Raw genomic sequence first — 18694 nt, forward strand, 5'->3', positions numbered from 1 at the left:
ATTACTTTGTCAACAATTTGTAAATCTGCAGAGTATACTGGAAAGGTAGGAACACTTGAGACCTGCCCTATCACTCTGCACTTACTAGCTCTTTCACCTTGAACAAGTCATTTTAATATCATGGAGGCTTGATTTCCTCCTTTAAACACTTGGGATTGCTCTGTCTGTCCCTGTTTTTCTCTCTCTCATACACACACACCTGCCCACCCACACACTCCTATACAGAGCTGCTGTAAAGGAAAAAAATGGCATGACAAACACAAAGCATTGTTATACAGCACACAGTAGGTATTTGATATATGGTAGATCTACCTTTCTAAAGGCTTCCCTAGTGGCTTAGATGGTAAAGAATCTGCCTGCAATACGGGAGACGGGGTTCAGTGCCTGGGTTGGGAAGATCCCCTGGAGAAAGGAATGGCAATCCATTGCAGTATTCTTGCCTGGGAAATCCCATGGATGGAAGAACCTGGCAGGCTACAGTCCATGGGCTCGCAGACTCAGACACGACTGAGTGACTAACACACACACACACACACCGTCCTAAAATGTTATGAGCAAAGTTTATATACTACCCTTGGTGGTAATGTCCTAGTCTTGCCCTCATATCCATACACCTTATACTTTCTTTACTTTCTCAGTTTCAAATTTTGTTCCTTCAAAGATTTAATAAACTTATTCACATAAGATATATCAGGAGTGTTGAGCAAGGGTCAACTCAAAGGTCAAGTCTAATTGATTCCAAGTGGCTTCCTGGACAGCTATGTTGAAAAGTGGATTCTTGGAACTAGACACATGGGGGAAGAAATCTGGGTTAATGGTGAATGGTGGCCAGGAGGGAAAGCATGAAGGTCACATATCTGCCATCTTTCCTGTGAAGGATAATGGTAAATGTTTTCCTTTCTAGAAGCAGTTAAATGTTTATAATAAGTACATTTGTAAGCCAAAAGAAGACCATTTTGTCATTAGCCTGTGGGAGAGCATAAATAAAGTAGAGGGAAGCCCACCCCTGATGCCTATAAAACCATACAAGTTAGATGGTTACCTACACCCTAAGGAGGTTTAGCATTATGTATCTTATTGTCTGAACCCAAATCTGTATCATTTTCTCAAAATGAAAACTCATTTAACTTAAAAAAGTCATCATTTTTGGTTAAACTTGAACATAGCCTTCAAATAATACAGAAAAAAATTACTTGAGACTATTACTCATTTATTATGATTTTGACTAGCTAAAATCTATTTATCATCACAAGATAATTAAAAATATGAATTTCTCTTTTACCACTAAACCAGAGGCCCTAAGGTTATGTACAAATGAACTCAACTGCTTTAAATGATTGATAATCTAGAAAATTTGTAAACAAATCTAGCAAGAAAGCCAAAGGCATTTTGACTGACTTACTTTTGTTTTAAATTTAAGATTTACTCACTTCTTTTCTTAACTGACCTGACCAACTTGTCTTAACATTTTTGTTTCAAACCAATGTAACTGAGACAAACCTCAAACTCCCCCTCACATACACAGAAATGTGGCTTATCTTACTGCCCCAAGTATATTGAGATCCATATCTAACCCATGCTTTTCAAATCTCAAGTTTGAATACACAATTTTAAAGTACACGTATACCCTTTTTAAAGGACATATTTCTAATTCTGTGCTTTAGCCTCAAGATTGTAACTAGAACCAGTCATTTTCCTTTGTACTGTGTCCTATTTTTTGACTTAAAGGATAACCTTCTCTTTATCCATAAGCTCTAATCCCCTTACATGTAGTGGGCCCAAGCTGAATATGTGGACTAAAATGCAGAAATCTCTTCTTGAAGTTAAACTTTCTTTGTATTTGTCCCTAGTTCCTTTCTCTTACTGTAAAGCTTTTATTCCCTATAAATCCAGTACATATCTTAATTCCTTTTTATTTCTCTGAGCTCCCAAGTCAATCACAGATCAAAAGTACTTTTTTTTTGTCTTTCATACAGAAGTTGGCCTCCATGTTGTAGCTCACAAGTGGCATGGGTCAGGAAGAGAAGTGGTCAGATTATTGAGCTTCATTCTTCCAGTCTGTGTTGAGAAGCACTGGAGGCAAGAAACTGCAGAAATGGACTTTGTTCAAGAATCTGCCTCAGACTACCAAATTCTTCCTTTTTTGGGGGGGGGGGGGCCATGCTGCGCAGCTTGTGGGATCTTAGTTCTCTGACCAGGAATCGAAACTGGGCCCTCTGCAGGGAAAGTATGGAGTCCTAGCCACTGGATCACAGGGAATTTCAAGCTCCTCCTTCTAAGAACCACTCACCTATAGTCAAGTGTCATCAACACACACATCACAATGTGTCATTATTCCAATAGGATGATCTTTTGTCCCAAGCAATAGTGAAAAGTTAAACTTGAAGGTGAAGGGATAGAAGAGAATATAGTTTTTTAAGAACAAGACTTAAGGGGAGAGAAGTCCTAGGGAAAAAAACATACAATTGAGAGCTCTTGGAAGCCGGAATGAAGCAAAAGGAGAACTGGGGCTGGATTTGGGTCTGCAGCCACAAAGGATGATCTCAAAAGGCAAGCATGCCATGCAGCTTTGCCTTGCTGGGGCCCTTGGTGGTTGCAACCATCCTGGGGCTTACTGGAGACAGTCTTTCTGCTGACCAGCTATGGCCTCAGGCTCTGGAGTCAGACAGCTAAAAATCCAGTCTCATCCCCTCCAATACTCATTGTGTTATTTTAACCTCTCAAAGCCTTAAGTTTCCTCATATGTAAAAATAAGGGGTCAAAGAGAACACAACTTACAGACTGGTAAGTATAAAATGAGATAATCCACAAATCAGTGCAAGGCTTGGCACAGGGTAAACACTCCCCGCTCATATGGCTTCAGCCAGCCAAGACCCACAGCGACATGCACAGAAGTCTTACCATATGAGGACCTGGTCTGTAAATGCAAAACAGCTTCCAGGTTAAGAAACCTCCTTAGAAATCCCAAGTGGCTATTTTCCCCTCTTTCCTAGTCTCTACTTTGTTCTATCAGTGTACAAAACATTTTGCTGTTCTTTGAAACATTGATTCCTACACTGACATCCTTTGGAGTGTCATTTGGACATTTTCCCCAAGTGGAATGCTATTTACATTTGCCTGTATATATTTTTTCTTTTCTTTTAATAGACAGAGAGATTGAAGACATGGCTCCAGTGAATTATTTCCCTCACTTTCATAGGACTTCTTGGCAATGACTGTCTAAGAAATGACTCTTCTACTATAAGGTGCCCAATTTAATAAAAGGTATTATTTCATGTATTGATTCCACATTGATGCTAATTCGGCATCAAGCGCTTTCTTTTATCTTAATAGACAGGTCAGATGTCTTCTGTCTTGGTCATTTATCGTAAATGGAAATGATAGCATTCAGGAACCTACTTTGTTCTTTTTAGGGAGAAAACAAGTTCTTTTTATAAACTCTGTGCATAGGCAGTTTCAGAATCATCTTTCCTCCCACCCACCTCCCCATACCTTTTTCCTGCTATGTCTTATCCAAGTGCTCTTGGCAAGCTTTGGGAACACACAGCCCTGCGGGGAAACAACTGAGATATTTAAGTGTCAGTGGAAGTGGCTGAAGTCAGATCTCAGGACTGGGTGACTTTTTTTAGAAGCAGAAATTCATGCTGGTGGGGGCAGGTCTCTGTTCTGCCTGCTGGAGCTCTAGTCTCCTTGGCTGGCTATGTCAGTCGTCTGCAACAGCTGGGCATATAGCTGGAATTACCAGTAGTATGTGCCTCAGGGTGATCGGGCTCAACATTTTTGCATTAAAAAATCAAATAACTAGGTTCTCTGCTGCAGATGAAAGAGCAGCATGAATTTCTTTACCTTATAGTATCCAATGTTCTTTTTCTCCATTTCAACATATATGGTACAAACAGTATAAAGATTTTTGTATCCAGAACTAACCTGTCACCCATCCAGATAAATGTCAACTTCTTCACTGCTAACTTTTGAAAACACTAGGGACTGCCTGAAGGTTGTAGCTAATACTGACATAATTCAAACAAGGGTATTCTTCCAGGTGATTTGCATGGATTAATTTCTTTAACTATCACCACAACCCTATGAGACAGGTACTATTCTGATGTCTGTTTTAAAGATGAAGGAAATGCATTCAGAGAGGTGAAATAATTGTCCCAAGGTTATACAGCTCGTATGTAGTGAAACAGAAACTTGAATACAGTCTGACTATAGAACCTGCCCCTTCCCCTTGCTATATTACATCACTCCTTTTCAGTTAAGTAAGCTTGTAGTCTCTAAATTACATTATGAACAACAAACTATGTTAAAAAAGAAAAAAACTATGTTAAAATCAATGTTAAAAAGAATAAACCTAAGGAAGAATTTTATTAAATTTCTCAAATAGTCATTTGTCTATTGCCACATGATAGCTGAGAGAGAGAAAGGTTTGAAAATATGACAACAAGTTCTTTAAAAATTAAGTAGCCTCCTACACAGCCAAGTCCTAACTCCCTGCTATCTTCTGGAGTCTCTGGAAAACCAAGGATTGGACTCGGCTATTGTTTTCAACCTCTAAGCACTAGACTCTCATAACTTGACAACAATGTCTAGAACAAGATGAATAATGTTTACAGCCAGTGAGTAATGTGAAGCGAAACAGTGCTGTGGTCAGAACTTTACAGAAAAGGAGAAATGGAGCAGTATAATTTCCTTTCTTTTCCTCAGCGTCTGGTCCTCTCAGATTTTCCTGTCTTCAAAAAAACACACTTGTCTGGCCATACCCACTGTTTTCACAACTGGAGTTATTTTGGCAGTTCTGAAAACATCTACTGGCAACCACTAGATGTTTTGTGAGGTCTAAAGTTTTTAAACGATGGAGGAATCTTCTTTAAGAAAGAGAATATCAATTTATAAATACAAAATTAGTGTATTCTAGGATTTATTATAGCAATCTCTTTACCTGTCTCTTTGTTTTCATTCTCTTTCTAGTATTGTATGTTTTCACATGTATAAATTTTAGGTCTCAAAGTGTGTGTGTTTGGAAAAATTGAAATAGACATGTCACAGAATGAGAGATCCTACATCAGTTAAGCTTGGGAAATGCACATAGTATATTTAGTCTTAGTGATTCTATGATGTACACACCAGTATCACAAAGGCACTGAGAAGTCCTATATTTTAAAAATCTGCAAAAACTTACGTGTCCCTGGAAACCTTTTGTGGAATAGCTACTAGCATTTCACAGGCAAAACCCAATTTGGGAAACTCTGATCTAGGTTCAGTTCAGTTCAGTCACTCAGTTGTGTCTGATTCTTTGCAACCCCATGGACTGCAGCAAGCCAGACTTCCTTGTCCATCACCAACTCCTGGAGCTTACTCAAATTCATGTCCATAGAGTCGGTGATACTATCCAACCATCCATCCTCCGCCTTCATGAAACATTCGTATATCATGTTTCCTCTCAGATGACCAAAAAAAGTCCACAGTTCACTAATACCTCCAGGATCAGGTTGAAATGAACAAGACCAGCACTTCAGGGCACCCCCAATCTGGCCATATGCTGTCTGAACCTTATATACTACCTCTTCAAGAGCAAATGGTTTGCTGTAGTGGTTCTACCTTCTTATTCCTTAGAGGGGGTACCCAGCTCTGTCCCTCTCATTCACCAACCGCTCATGGCACACTGATCTGCATTCTCAAGACTTGCATTTGTCCTAAACCACAACTCGCCTTGTTAACTCAGTTCTTTAACATTAGAGCTTTCGCTCTCCCAGCTAACTCTTTGCCAAAAGGCAGAGAACTCCTTTTGTCTGCTTCCTCGGTATCCAGGTGTGCACGGATCTGGCTGTGCAAAAAGACGGCACTTGAAAGGCATAGACTGACTGAGTAAATGAATTAATGAGTCAGTGAGTCTTGGTAAACTCCAGACAGCCTGGGCATTCAGGGATGAACATATGAGTTTATAAGAAGAGGTCACTGATCTAGCTTCATTTCTCCCACAACATCCCACAATACAGAGAAGGTGAACCAGGGCAGGTGCTTTGTAGGACGGACCTGCAGAGCATCTATCTGTCTTATCAGGGCAGCAGGATGAGAATATGTAAAACAGGGCTGTACCAAAAGCATCAGAAGACATATGTATATGCAAACACTAGGATAAAACATCTTATGCTAATCAGAAAAATACACAATGCCCAGCAATATCGTTTCAACAGCTGCTTAATTAGTATCTACTAACTTTGGTAAGTTGATCACTGAGTCAATTTTAATGCCATCTCAAATATTAAATTAAACTCTCTTGTTTTCTTAATATCAAGGCTCCTATTTTATCTTATAGGTAATTTTTTTCCCTTCTAAGTAGAATAAAATTAAACACGTTCATAAAATATTCATTAATTTACAAATGCGTGCATATCTATTTGTGCTTCTAAGTTTAAATTAGTTTTCTCCTCTGCTGTAGATAATTCTCTTAAGTGATTTATCTTTTTCATCTATTATTTGATCTATGGTTTGAAATGTCTTTTTATTTCTTATATACACACACCTCTACTTGCACACAGTACAAAGTAACTAATTTAGGCATTTCATTTATTTCATTTAGGTGTTAGAATCCATGTCCAAATTATAAAAATCCATAATAGTAATGTTAGCAGCAGACTACTGGATCTTTACTTAAACAATAGTTTTAAAAATTTTGGTATGTGTATTTATTGTGAAATGATTAGCACAAGTTAGTTAACATCCATAACTTCACGTATTTACAAGATTTTTTCTTGCAATAAGAACTTTTAAGCTGTATTTCCTGGAAAGTGAAAAGTGAAGGTGTTATTCCCTCAGTTGTGTCTGACTCATTGTAACTCCATGGACTGTAGCCCACCAGGTTCCTCTGTCCATGGAATTCTCCAGGCAAGAATATTGGAGTGGGCTGCCATTCCCTTCTCCAGGGCATCTTCTCAACCCAGGAATCGAAGCTGGTTCTGCATTGTGGTCTTCCCTGGTGGCTCAGCAGTAAAGAATCTGCCTGCAATGCAGGAGACCCAGGTTTGACCCCTGGGTTGTGAAGATCCCTTGCAGGAGGGCATGGCAACCCACTCCAGTGTTCTTGCCTAGAGGATCCCATGGACAGAGGGGCCTGGCAGGCTACAGTCCATGGGGTTGCAAAGAGTCAGACACAACTGAAGCAATTAAGCAGCAGCAGCAGCAGCTCCTGCATTGCAGGTGGATTCTTTATCTGAGCCACCAGGGAAGCCCTGTACTCCCTTAGCAACTTTCAAACAATACAGCGTTGTTAACTATAGTCACCATGTTGTACAGCACATCCTGAGGACTTTTAATTAAGAGTAAAACTGGAAGTCTGTACTTTTGACCACTGTCACCCACTTCTTAAACCCTCCTACCCCACCCTTTTGCCTCTGGCAAACACCAATCTGTTCTGTACTTAAACAATACTTTTGATGCAGATAGTGAAGACTTCGAACAAAAGGCAATGCCAAGGTGGCCAACTCTAGATCTGTTCCTGCATGATATCAAGATACTTGAGTTGGAGTTGGTCCAGGGAGCAGATTAGGTAACAATGGACAAGACTAGGATTTCAAGCTCCAGCTCTACTGATAACCCTCAATGACCCTGAGCAAGTCTCAAAGTTTCACTGGGTCTTAATTTTCTTATTTGTAATTTGAGAATGTTGGACTGCATGTAGTCAAATTTTGTGCCTCTAATAAGCAAACTTCTCATCCTTTTAAAAATGCCTCTAAAAGGTATTTGGTTAATTAAGGAACTAAAATTAGATTGAACTATAGCTTCCAAGACGCTAAGTTTCAACCAAATTCCTGGTACCTCACTAGTATCAGTCCCAGGGTTACTAGGTATCATGCTGCTAGAGTCAATTCAGAAGGACTTACAAGACAAGCCTCTCCTTGACTGGATTTTCTAAAGACATGTATTTATTACATTTATATAAGTGTTTTAAAAAGAGGATAAATTGAATACATTTTAAATTGAAAATATAATACTAAAATTTAAAAGATCTATTCAGATTTGTTTTGGAGTTGTCTGCTTTAAAAATCTTGAAGCCAATAGGCATTTAGTCCACATGAATGATTGTACCCAGTAGTATTTCATGAAAAACAAAAACCAAACTTACCTGTACATTAGCATGGACAGACCCAGGCACTTGGTATTTCAACTCGTGGGCTGTTGTTTGAGATTTGGGAAGCAGAAAAGGATAAGAAAGGGACCGATATTTTGGTTTCATAATCTAAAATAAAGAGAAACAGGTAAAAAAGATTCAAATGAAACAATAATTCCAGTCTTCCCTACTTTGTGATTCTAAAAGATATACAAGTTCATTTGAAAAAGAAAAATATATATTAACAGTGGGTGTTTCTAGCTGAAGAGACAACAGATTATTTATTTATGTTTTCTATTTCCCAGAGGCAGAAAACTCCTTTGTTCCTTCTTTTACCTTTTGGAGTGAGCATTGAAAGTGAAAGTGAAAGTCGCTTAGTCCTGTCTGACTCATTGAGACCCCATGGACTATACAGTCCATGGAATTTTTCAGGCCAGAATACTGGAATGGGTAGCTGTTCCCTTCTCCAGGGGATCTTCCCAACCCAGGGATAGAACCCAGGTCTCCCACATTGCAGACGGATTCTTTACTAGCTGAGCCACAAGGGAAGCCCAAGAATACTGGACTGGGTAGCCTATCCCTTCTCCAGGGGATCTTCCTGATCCAGGAATCAAACCAGGGTCTCCTGCATTGCAGACAGATTCTTCACCAATTGAGCTATTGCTTCGTATTTTTAAAGAAAAGTTAAATATAATCTAGAGTTGTAGACTCACTTGAAAAGACCCTGATGCTGGGAAAGACTGAGGGCAGGAGGAGAAGGGGATGACAGAGGATGAGATGGTTGGATTGCATCACTGACTCAATGGACATGTTTTTGGGTGGACCCTTGGAGTTGGTGATGGACAGGGAGGCCTGGCATGCTGCGGTTCATGGGGTCAGAAAGAGTCGGACACTACTGAGCCACTGAACTGAACTGAGAGCTGTAGAAGTATACAATTGCAAAAATGGGATTATTTTATAAACTGATTTTTTACTATGCTGTTGATATCTCATAATAGCAATAAATCACCATAGGTCATTTTAAAAATAATTTCATAGTAAAATGTCATGGAACAATCATAATTTCTTGAATAAATTTCTATTAATGAAGATTTCAGTTATTTCTCATTTTATATGAATTATTAGATACAATGTCAAAATAAATTACTTACTGAATAACTTCTTTAGCTTAAATACCTGAAATTGATTTTCTGAGTCAAAGGTTACATCCTTTAAAAATTTTTTTTGCAATTATACCAATTTATCCTCCCAGGAGTAGGGTATAAGAGCATCAAAGATCCTGAATCCAATTGTGGGTTTCTGCAGTGTATTTAACTTTGCCAGTCCAATAGGTTAAAAATAATATCCCTTTATTTATTCCTCCATTCACCTCTAAATTCTTATTAAAAATATTTCCACTATTTCTAAGAGCTCCCACTAACTGTTTATAAAGTAAATTAAGTGAAAAATAAGGTGATACTCTGAGTTAACAAAACTAATTTTTTCCCCAAATTATATCCAAACTATAGGGAAGAAATGCCTCATCATCATTTAAAATAAATAAAAGGGAACCTTAATAACACCAAGACAATAGGCACTTAACTTATGAGTATTAGGTCAAATTCTTGTAAGTAATGAAGGCATCTTATGAGAGAGGACAAAATCTGGAGGAAAGAGAAGTAGCTCCATCTTCTCATATTGCTCACTTTGCTCAGAACTGCCTCTCAGAAGCCTGTGCCAACATGGATCCAGGGCAGTGCCAGGACTGCAAGGACTTGCAAGCTGCAGCTCTCACCTGAACAAGGGTCCCATCCCTGCTACAGTAGCTCAGCAGCCCTCCACGTGACTATCAACCCAGGTGAGATGCTTAAACTGGGAGTCCCAGGTTAATGGTTAAACCATAGTCTGTGATGGTAGCACCATTCCTGTGCCCTCTGAATTATTTGTGGAGGAAAAGTTCAGGAACTAGTTTTTTTCCTCTTTTGCCCAAAGTCCCAGGTGCTCTGACAACCGGCCACTCAACAGTGGATAAAGTGGCACAGCTGCAGCCACCTCAGCCCCTCCTCGCCTCCTCTTCCTGGCCTGTCCCTCTACACGTGGAGTGAGTCATGCTAAAACCACCCACGTACCTTCGTGAAGTTCCAGCGCTGGATGAAGTGACGGGCCACATCGCGAGCTGCCTTGCCATGGACTGCAGAGGCTATGTCATGCCATGGCATCCGGGGGGTGGAGTGCCTGTCAATGAAATCTGCCCAGGTGCACCAGGCAAGGGTCCACACTAACTTCTGTGCCCACAAGGCACACAAGCCATCTGACCCCAGCTCTGACCCCAACTACGATACATTAAAAAACAAAACAAAAACATGGTGATGTCCACCATATGTATATTTCTTGACTCAGATAGAATTAATACCTTTATAGCCAAGGGAAGCATAGATCTCACATTGAGGAACATAGTCCCTATGCACCTCTCCCAATATGAAGTTTCCATTCCACTATTAGATAATCACTGAGAAAGGCAGATGTGAGTTGGTACAAATCACCTAAAGATATAAATGTGATTACATTTTCTCTTCTATTCTGTTGAAATAATGTCAAGCTATGTATGGACTGCCATTTCTAGTTCCTGTTCAGTGTGCAAGCACTTAGATGATCTGAAATGTGTTATTTTAATGTTGGAAGATGAAGATGATAAACAGAAAAAAAGGAGATCATCGAAGGAAGGGAAACATCTCCTGGAGAATTACAAATTATGATGCCTAAAATATGCCTATATGCAATCTGGAGATTTCAAACAAGGAAGCTATATTTCATTTTCTTTTCTTACTACACTCACAAGGAAAAACCCTTAAGTATATGACTAAATCATGGTCTCCAATGTTTCACCAAGTGTTCAAAACAAAACAAGATATTAGATCACACACACGCATACTTGTCGAGATACTAACAAGGAAAAGACAAAATATGCGCAGCCACCCACCACCACGGTACTCACCAGCAAAAGGTTTATCGAGTTGAACCCAGTCTTTGAAGACGAAATTGCAGTAGTCCTTTCCATGCCAGAATCTGGTTTCCCCATGTAGCTCTCCCACACGTGTCTGTACACTTCGGAGGGAGGCTGTGTCTGTAAATGCAGCAAGACTCACTCAAAGGCTGTGGTTCAGGTGGGCCCCAGGGAGAGAGGCTCACCTCTTATTTATTAACACCTAAACACTTCCTAACTTTTCTTCTTAAGCCTCATAACAAGGGTGGCATGGGTTCATTCCATCTGAGGCTGTGGGCTGGCTGTGGGCTGGCTGTGGCCTGGGTAGTTGGGGCTATAACCAGGTTCATCATTTGAAATGAAATTTTAATATTTTTATACATGTTTCAATGCCCTTCTCCCAAATCATCCCACCCTTGCCCTCTCCCACAGACTCCAAAAGACTGTTCTATACATCTGTGTCTCTTTTGCTGCCTCTCATACAGGATAATCGCCAGTGCAGGTTCGATGTATGATGTAGGATGCTCAGGGCTGGTGCACTGGGATGACCCAGAGGGATGGTATGGGGAGGTGGGTGGGAAGGGGGTTCAGGATGGGGAACACGTGTACACCCGTGGCAGATTCATGTCGATGTATGGCAAAACCAATACAATATTGTAAAGCAATTAGCCTCCAATTAAAATAAATAAATTTATATTAAAAAAAGAAATTTAATATTTTTATTCTCATCATCTAGCAGATCACTGGCAGAATGGATCACAGGGTTAACTTGCTGGGTGAGAACGGTAAAGCCAGGTCTGCTGGAGGAACATGAGATGCCGAGGCCATAAAGAAGTCATGTTCTTCTTTTTGCTCAACCAATATGGTGCACATCTAATGTGTGATTCTTGTCTTTTGCATTTCAAAATGCAAGAACCTCAAATTTGCAGACAGTGGTGTTCTAGCCCTGGAATTGACTAGCTAAGTGACAGTGAGCTTCACCCTTTTGGGTCAGAAATCCTTTATGTACAAAAGGAAGAATTTGGCCCAGCTATCATCATCTAAGATCTTTTGGGCTCTAACATCCTATATTTCTACAATTATAAATGACCTCCATAAAATATCATAACAATAGAAGAAGCTTTAGGATCACATAGGCGCAAAAGCAGCATCTACTGCAGTATTTCACAAAGAGCTTTGTCAGGAACATTTTCAGTTCAGTAAATATATTGACTTAAATAGTTTGTACATTTATGGGATATGCCAATCACAAAGACAGATAAGCAGGGAACTAGCAGAACTACAAATCACAAAATGCAGCGCTTGGCACAAAAGAGACACTTAACCATCAGACACTGGATGCAAAACGTTTGTTGAATGAATAAATGGTACCACACACAGAAGCCAGAGTAAATACTGGACTGGTCCCCCTACCACCATACTGCCCCATATGTGTCCTTCCAAAAATGCAGATTCCTTATTTAAAAGCCTTCTAGGATGACCTGCCCACAAGGGGGTCAAATCCTCAGGGTTTACTGTGCAGAGGGAGTTCTTAAACTGCTGCCAATCTCTCTTTCTCATCCTCATTGTCCCCATACAACCCAGGCCCCAGGCATACCACCGTTCTCACTGATTGTGACGGGCCTTATCTGTCATGCAGCCAGTACATGATTCCTTCAGACTGGAATGTTCTTCCCACCCTCTTGGTCTGACCTCCTCATCACCCTTCAAGAGCCACGTTAGCTGTCACCTGTCCTAGAGACACTCCCCATATCCCAGCAGGGAGAGGCTGTGGAATCATTCATAGTTACACACCCCAGGGCCCTTGACTCTGTGACTCATCTGTCCCTCCCTGTCCGCCACTCACTCATCTATAAACCTCAGTGCCTGGTGTAGCTCCTGGCATTCAGCAGGCAATCAATAATAATTGCAGAGTGAAAAATTTTAAACAATCACTATGTACTCTGCAAGTGAAAGTGAAGTTGCTCAGTCGTGTCTGACTCTTTGCGATCCCATGGACTGTAGCCCACCAGGCTCCTCCGTCCATGGGATTTCCCAGGCAAGAATACTAGAGTGGGTTGCCATTTCCTTCTCCAGGGGATCTTCCCGACCCAGGGATCAAACCCGGGTCTCCTGCATTGCAGGCAGATGCTTTAACCTTTGAGTCACCAGGGAAGGAATAATCTGCTAGTATTCTATCTCAAACTGAATAATTAATCTCCAAAGAAAAATATCTTAAAGTGCTAACAATGAACAAAACTATAATATTAAAAATTAGAATTCTATTCATTTCTCCCAGTGATTTATTTTCCTTTTCTCTGAAACAGAAAGGCCAAAGTACTGATAGGTCTCTTTGCTCAGCTGTAGGCTCTTTATAGTAAGCATGGCACTTTATTTAAAAAAAAAAAAACAAACAAAACAAAAAACTAAAAAAAGGGAATAAAGAGAAGACAAATAGCAGGTCAATTCCAAAGTAAAATTTAAAAATATATATAAAATTTGTTTTCATCAGTTGAGAAACTTTGGGCTAAATGTTTACATATATATACACATATACTTGTTTAAAAATTAACTTTCATCTAATAATCTGTTTTGACAAGAAAAACAAAGGAAATTCTTAGTCTCAGAAAATGATCTTGGGTGCTAATTGAATTCAGTCTGCTCATAATTCAAATTTGGTTTTGGTCATGGCCTACACCAGTGCAAATTAATCAGGGTCCTCCTCAGAACCAATGAAATATTAAGGTTAAGCAGAACCAAATCTTGTCAGTAGGATATTTCCCCCTGCTGAATCACTAAGGCACCAAGTTAGTAAAATATTTAATGCCAACACTTCTCTACTATTTAATAGATAATAAGCTCTTTGAGAGCAAAAATAAGTGTTATACAATTTACCATTGCATCCCTGAGAATGGAGTTGAGAAATGACTTAACTTGCTATTCATTCTCCCTTATGATTAAATATCTGTGTGTGAAACATTTGCCTCAGCTAAATGACAAGCATTATCTTCCCCATTAGCCATCTATTAAATCATGCTTAACAGGAAATCATCAGCAAACAATTACTGAATATAAAAAGAATAAAATTCAACCCTTTTAAAATGACTGTATCAAGGAAACAATGTGTTTGATATTCTCCCTCTTGCAACATAATTTTGAGAGGGAAAAAAAAGTCTTGAGGAAGGATGGCTGACTGATTTTGGATTAACGTATATACTATAGAAATCTATCATAGTTACTAATCACATTTAAGATGAGCTGATTTTACTCCACTTTTTTCTACTTAGAAACATGCAATGATCTTGTATGCACACTCTACTGATTTCTACACATCACCAGTAAGGTTCACTCGGAACCCCATTCAGTGCGGCCTTTTGCATTCAAGTGAAACGTTGCAGAGAAACTAACCCAGTTCATACTTTCAGGAAAGGAAGCTACTAACTCAAGGAAACATTCAGTTTCAAACTTATGAGGAAGAGTCACTCTATGTTTAATTTGGGTTTCTAGTCCCAGGATTAAGACCATACAGTTTAAGTCATTACATGATTTAAACGTAGAACTGTGCTCTTTAAACTTCCTTCTCCATTAATAGTAGAACCTTACTTTTTTCCCCAAAAAACAAATTCACATGGCAGTCCAGTATATAAAACAATGTAAGTGGGATTTTTCTGGTTGAAGCAGGTAGCAGTAAAGGTAGGAGGGGCCCGGATCTTCAGTAGTATCCTCAAAGCTCCCTGAGAAACACCAGGATTTAAGGAACAGACTCGGTAAAGCACTGCTCCAGAAGAACTCAACTATTCTTTGGCTTTGGTTTTTAAGTAAGTGAACTTTTTTTCATATTAAAAAGCTAACCTGGTAACTTAACATAGTTAATGGGAAGAGTGCTCTCAGTCCCCCACATCCCGTGTCCAGGGCATCAGCCGTGCCGTCACCTCTACTTCAGGATGGTTTCAGTACCTGCCTGGTCACGATCTGCCACCCCTGTCTGCTCTGAAGGATGAGCTTGTAACAAATGTTCATCAGATCTTGTCTGGCCTTTGCTCAAGACCAGCTGATGACTTCCTTTTTCTACTAAAAGTACAAGGCAAAATTTTATAACCTACTCAACCCTGTCCAACTTTGCTCCTAGCCTTATCCCCAGCCCTCCCAACCTCAGCCATGCCTGGAAGTCACCTATCCCGTCCTTTCTCACAGTCTACACTGGCTGGTCTCCCTTCCCTACTTCTTCTCTCCTTTTGGATCTTTGTCGAAAACTCATCTCAGTGGAAAAGCATTCTCTGACTCCCTCCTCATATAAAATAGTCAGTCCTTCCCTCTGCCCTCTCTCTCTTCCCCTGCTCTATTATTCTGCGTGATAATTCATACCACCTGACACACTGTGTTTGATGGTCTATTTCTATTTACAATTCCCATCCTCACTTTGCAACTAGAGATAACTGAATTTCATTTGTGTTGTTCATCCCATCCCTAGTACCCAGAACAATGATTGACGTGTTATAGGAATTCAGTAAGTACTTATTTAATAAACAAATGAGTCATACACATTTAGTTTTATGCCCCCACTTACAATTTTTAATGATTGTGCAATTCCATCAAGGGAATGGATTGCTCATTATGCTCTAGAACCATCCTCCATCCTCTCTTGGATATTTAGGGTGTTTACTTTCTTTTTCCCCCCTCTCTCTCTCTTAAAAAAAAAAACAAAACACTGCACTGTATGTGTATCCAGTTTATTAAAGAGAGGATTTCCATCAACACCTAAAAACAACCATATTGCTATCCCCAGCTCATGACTGTGGGAATCACCCCCTCAGTCTATTACCAGCCTGAATTAATATATTCTGCACTCAGCCGGCATCTTCCTTTCCACTGCCTCCAATCCTGTTGTCAGCAATACTAACATTCAGTCCCCTCATTTCTCCATCTTAACTTCAGTCCTAACATAGCAAAGCCACATGCTGGAATTACAAAGCAATATCTGGACCTATTTGTAACCCTTATCTTTAAAGTCTGCTCCTGACCTGGCTCTCTGGACTTCCCAGTGCCCTGTCTCAGGGCTATGCCGCTCTACGGAGCACAGGAGTTACTGTGAGCTCTCCCTGAATCCACATAAGCATCAAGGGCTAGCTGTATGCTAAATAGACAAAATGTCTTCCCATATATGCCCTTCTCCATATTTTAATGGTATCAGTGTTGTTGAGATTTATGAATGCAAATGGATTTAATAGTTACATAGGTGCTTTAGTTCACTAGAAATAGTTAATCACTTTAAAAATTGCTGGGTCCCCAGGCTAAAGAATGCTGGAACCACTGCCCAAGGTCCAGCCTAGTGTTCAGGGTCATTAGCCCCTAACTAGAGAAGGCAATGGCACCCCTCTCCAGTACTCTTGCCTGGAAAATCCCATGGATGGAGGAGCCTGGTGGGCTGTAGTCCATGGGGTCGCTAAGAGTCGGACACGATTGAGCAACTTCACTTTCACGCATTGGAGAAGGAAATGGCAACCCACTCCAGTGTTCTTGCCTGGAGAATCCCAGGGACAGGGGAGCCGGTTGGGCTGCCGTGTATGGGGTCGCACAGAGTCAGACACGACTGAAGCAACTTAGCAGCAGCAGCAACAGCAGCAGCCCGTAACAGCCACAAGTGACTCACATCCAGCCCTGCTTGCTGGGCTCCATCTCAGTCATCTCCTAAACAGTACACAGAACTGTGGCCTTGAGAATTTAGCCAAAAGGTCCTGCTTCGGTCATCTGCATTTCTGCTAAATCACAAATCTGATTCATGACTTCTGGGAGGCTGAGAAAATGGAACTTCACTGGGCACATCACTTATCATCTCTAAACCTTCATTTGTAAAAAGAAGATAACACTATTATAACCAAGCACCACCAGTGCTCCCAGCAGTGAGGTGCAGAGTCTGCACATGATAAAAGCTAGCTTACATTTTACTGTGGTTGCTATTTACTATGATGATTGGGTGTACGCATGCTAAGTTGCTTCAGTGGTGTCCAGTTCTTTGTGACCCCGTGGACTGTAGCCTGCCAGACCTCTCTATCCATGGGATTCCAAGGCAAGAATATTGGAGTGGGTTGCCATACTCTCCTCCAGGGGATCTTCCCAACTCAGGGATCAAACCCGCATCTCTTATGTCTTCTGCATTGGCAGGTGGGTTCTTTACCACTAGAGTCACCTGGGACACCCATTATTTGTCCCTATATCTGCTCTGTTGCCAAATCCCTCTTCATTCCCACCACATTTTAGGCCCTGATTAATTTATCTGAGTACCTCATTCTTACAAAAGCTCATCAGATCATCATTTCTAATAATACATGCAGGGTAAAAGCTGTGAGAACAGAGAGGCAATCCAGAAATACAGTCACTCTGCTCATGCAGCAAAAGCTGAAGCCTATGGAGATTCTGGCACTTCACACACCACTTACCAATGTTAGGTCTAGTAAGCCCCTGCTCAGACTCACTGGAAGAGCGAAAGAGTTTCCAGTGGGGTTTTAAACCATGGATTAAATTCTGACGACTCCTACAGTGATTACAATAACCTGGAGAAAGTTAAGAGTTCTTTTTTTACAAAGATATATATATATATAAATATATACACACATATATGAAGTTTTCTAAACTGGAAAGCAGGTTCAATCATTTTTAAAAGTAGGCAAGGCTATAAAATCAGTCACAAATTCTGTGCCACAGAAACTGTAGTTTTAAAGACAAATCTGAAAAGAATAGTAAATGTACAAAATGTAGAAAATCTGATGTTTGAGGACAAAAGCTTGATGTATTTCTGGACAGGAAGAGATATGCAATCTCTGCTATGGACAAGTTTATAAAGTACACCTAATACTTTTCCTTCATAATTTGGTATTAGTTTAGAAATGCTTAGCCATTCTGTGACCATTAGAAGCATCAATTGTAAGTGTTATGAGTACTGATGTGAATAAAACAATAAATCTCCTCTACAATGAGTCAAACAGAGCCCCCAAATGGTATGAGACTGAATAGGATGATATAATGATGTTTAAACATTGCTTGCTTTACTCCACTATAGGTATAATGGTTCTGCAAACAGGTGTCCCGTGTCTGGCTCTGAAGGAATAGAGTCGTCGAGATAAACTCCAGGGCCGACCGTGACTTACTGGAGGCGCTGTCAATGCTGCTGATGCTGTCTGTGTCGTGCAGATGGTGTCTGTGCAGCTGCCTGTAGAGACTGAATTTGGAGAACTTTCTGGGCTTTCCTATTCCTTTCAGTTTTGAATTTGCATCATCAGGAGGGTTCAGGATGGGCAGATCTTTATCAGATTCGTTTTTATCTTTGAGGCGTAAGGATTCCATAGACTCTGTTGTTTCAGCCTGAGAAAATTATTTTTTAAAAAAGAGAAATGAAAAGAAACTGCATAATATATACTGCAATGTGGTCTTTTAATTCCAGTTTAAAGTTTACACGTGTTGCTGGCTCCCCAAGACACACAATAATGTGCGTGAGGTCACCTGCAGGGCAGTGGGGGGATTCTTGTGAGCTGTTTAAAGACTTCCAAAGGGACACCAGGAAGTCCATTACAGTTCCTCTTTCACTGCATCAAATTCTTGCAATTTTATGCCAATTAACCTTTCAGTTTCAGATATAATTACATGAG

At 40.2% G+C, this 18694-nt stretch overlaps 1 protein-coding gene across 4 annotated transcripts in view; it reads right to left on the reverse strand.

The window, feature by feature from the left end:
* Positions 1–18694, reverse strand: part of PLD1 (phospholipase D1) — a 231167-nt gene that overhangs the window by 66446 nt on the left and 146027 nt on the right. For 2 of the 4 annotated variants that reach the window (XM_040248789.1, XM_040248779.1), the window contains exons 15-19: positions 18197–18410; positions 17489–17602; positions 11085–11213; positions 10219–10337; positions 8126–8239 (exon numbers count right to left, since the gene is read on the reverse strand). In XM_040248789.1, the coding sequence (XP_040104723.1) occupies positions 8126–8239; positions 10219–10337; positions 11085–11213; positions 17489–17602; positions 18197–18410 (690 nt within the window). The remainder of the gene's footprint in view (positions 1–8125; positions 8240–10218; positions 10338–11084; positions 11214–17488; positions 17603–18196; positions 18411–18694) is intronic. The other 2 variants (XM_040248810.1, XM_040248799.1) reach the window with 1 other exon arrangement.

Source organism: Oryx dammah, unplaced genomic scaffold (assembly GCF_014754425.2).
Source record: "Oryx dammah isolate SB20612 unplaced genomic scaffold, SCBI_Odam_1.1 HiC_scaffold_2, whole genome shotgun sequence".
In the NCBI taxonomy this organism is placed as follows: Eukaryota; Metazoa; Chordata; class Mammalia; order Artiodactyla; family Bovidae; genus Oryx; species Oryx dammah.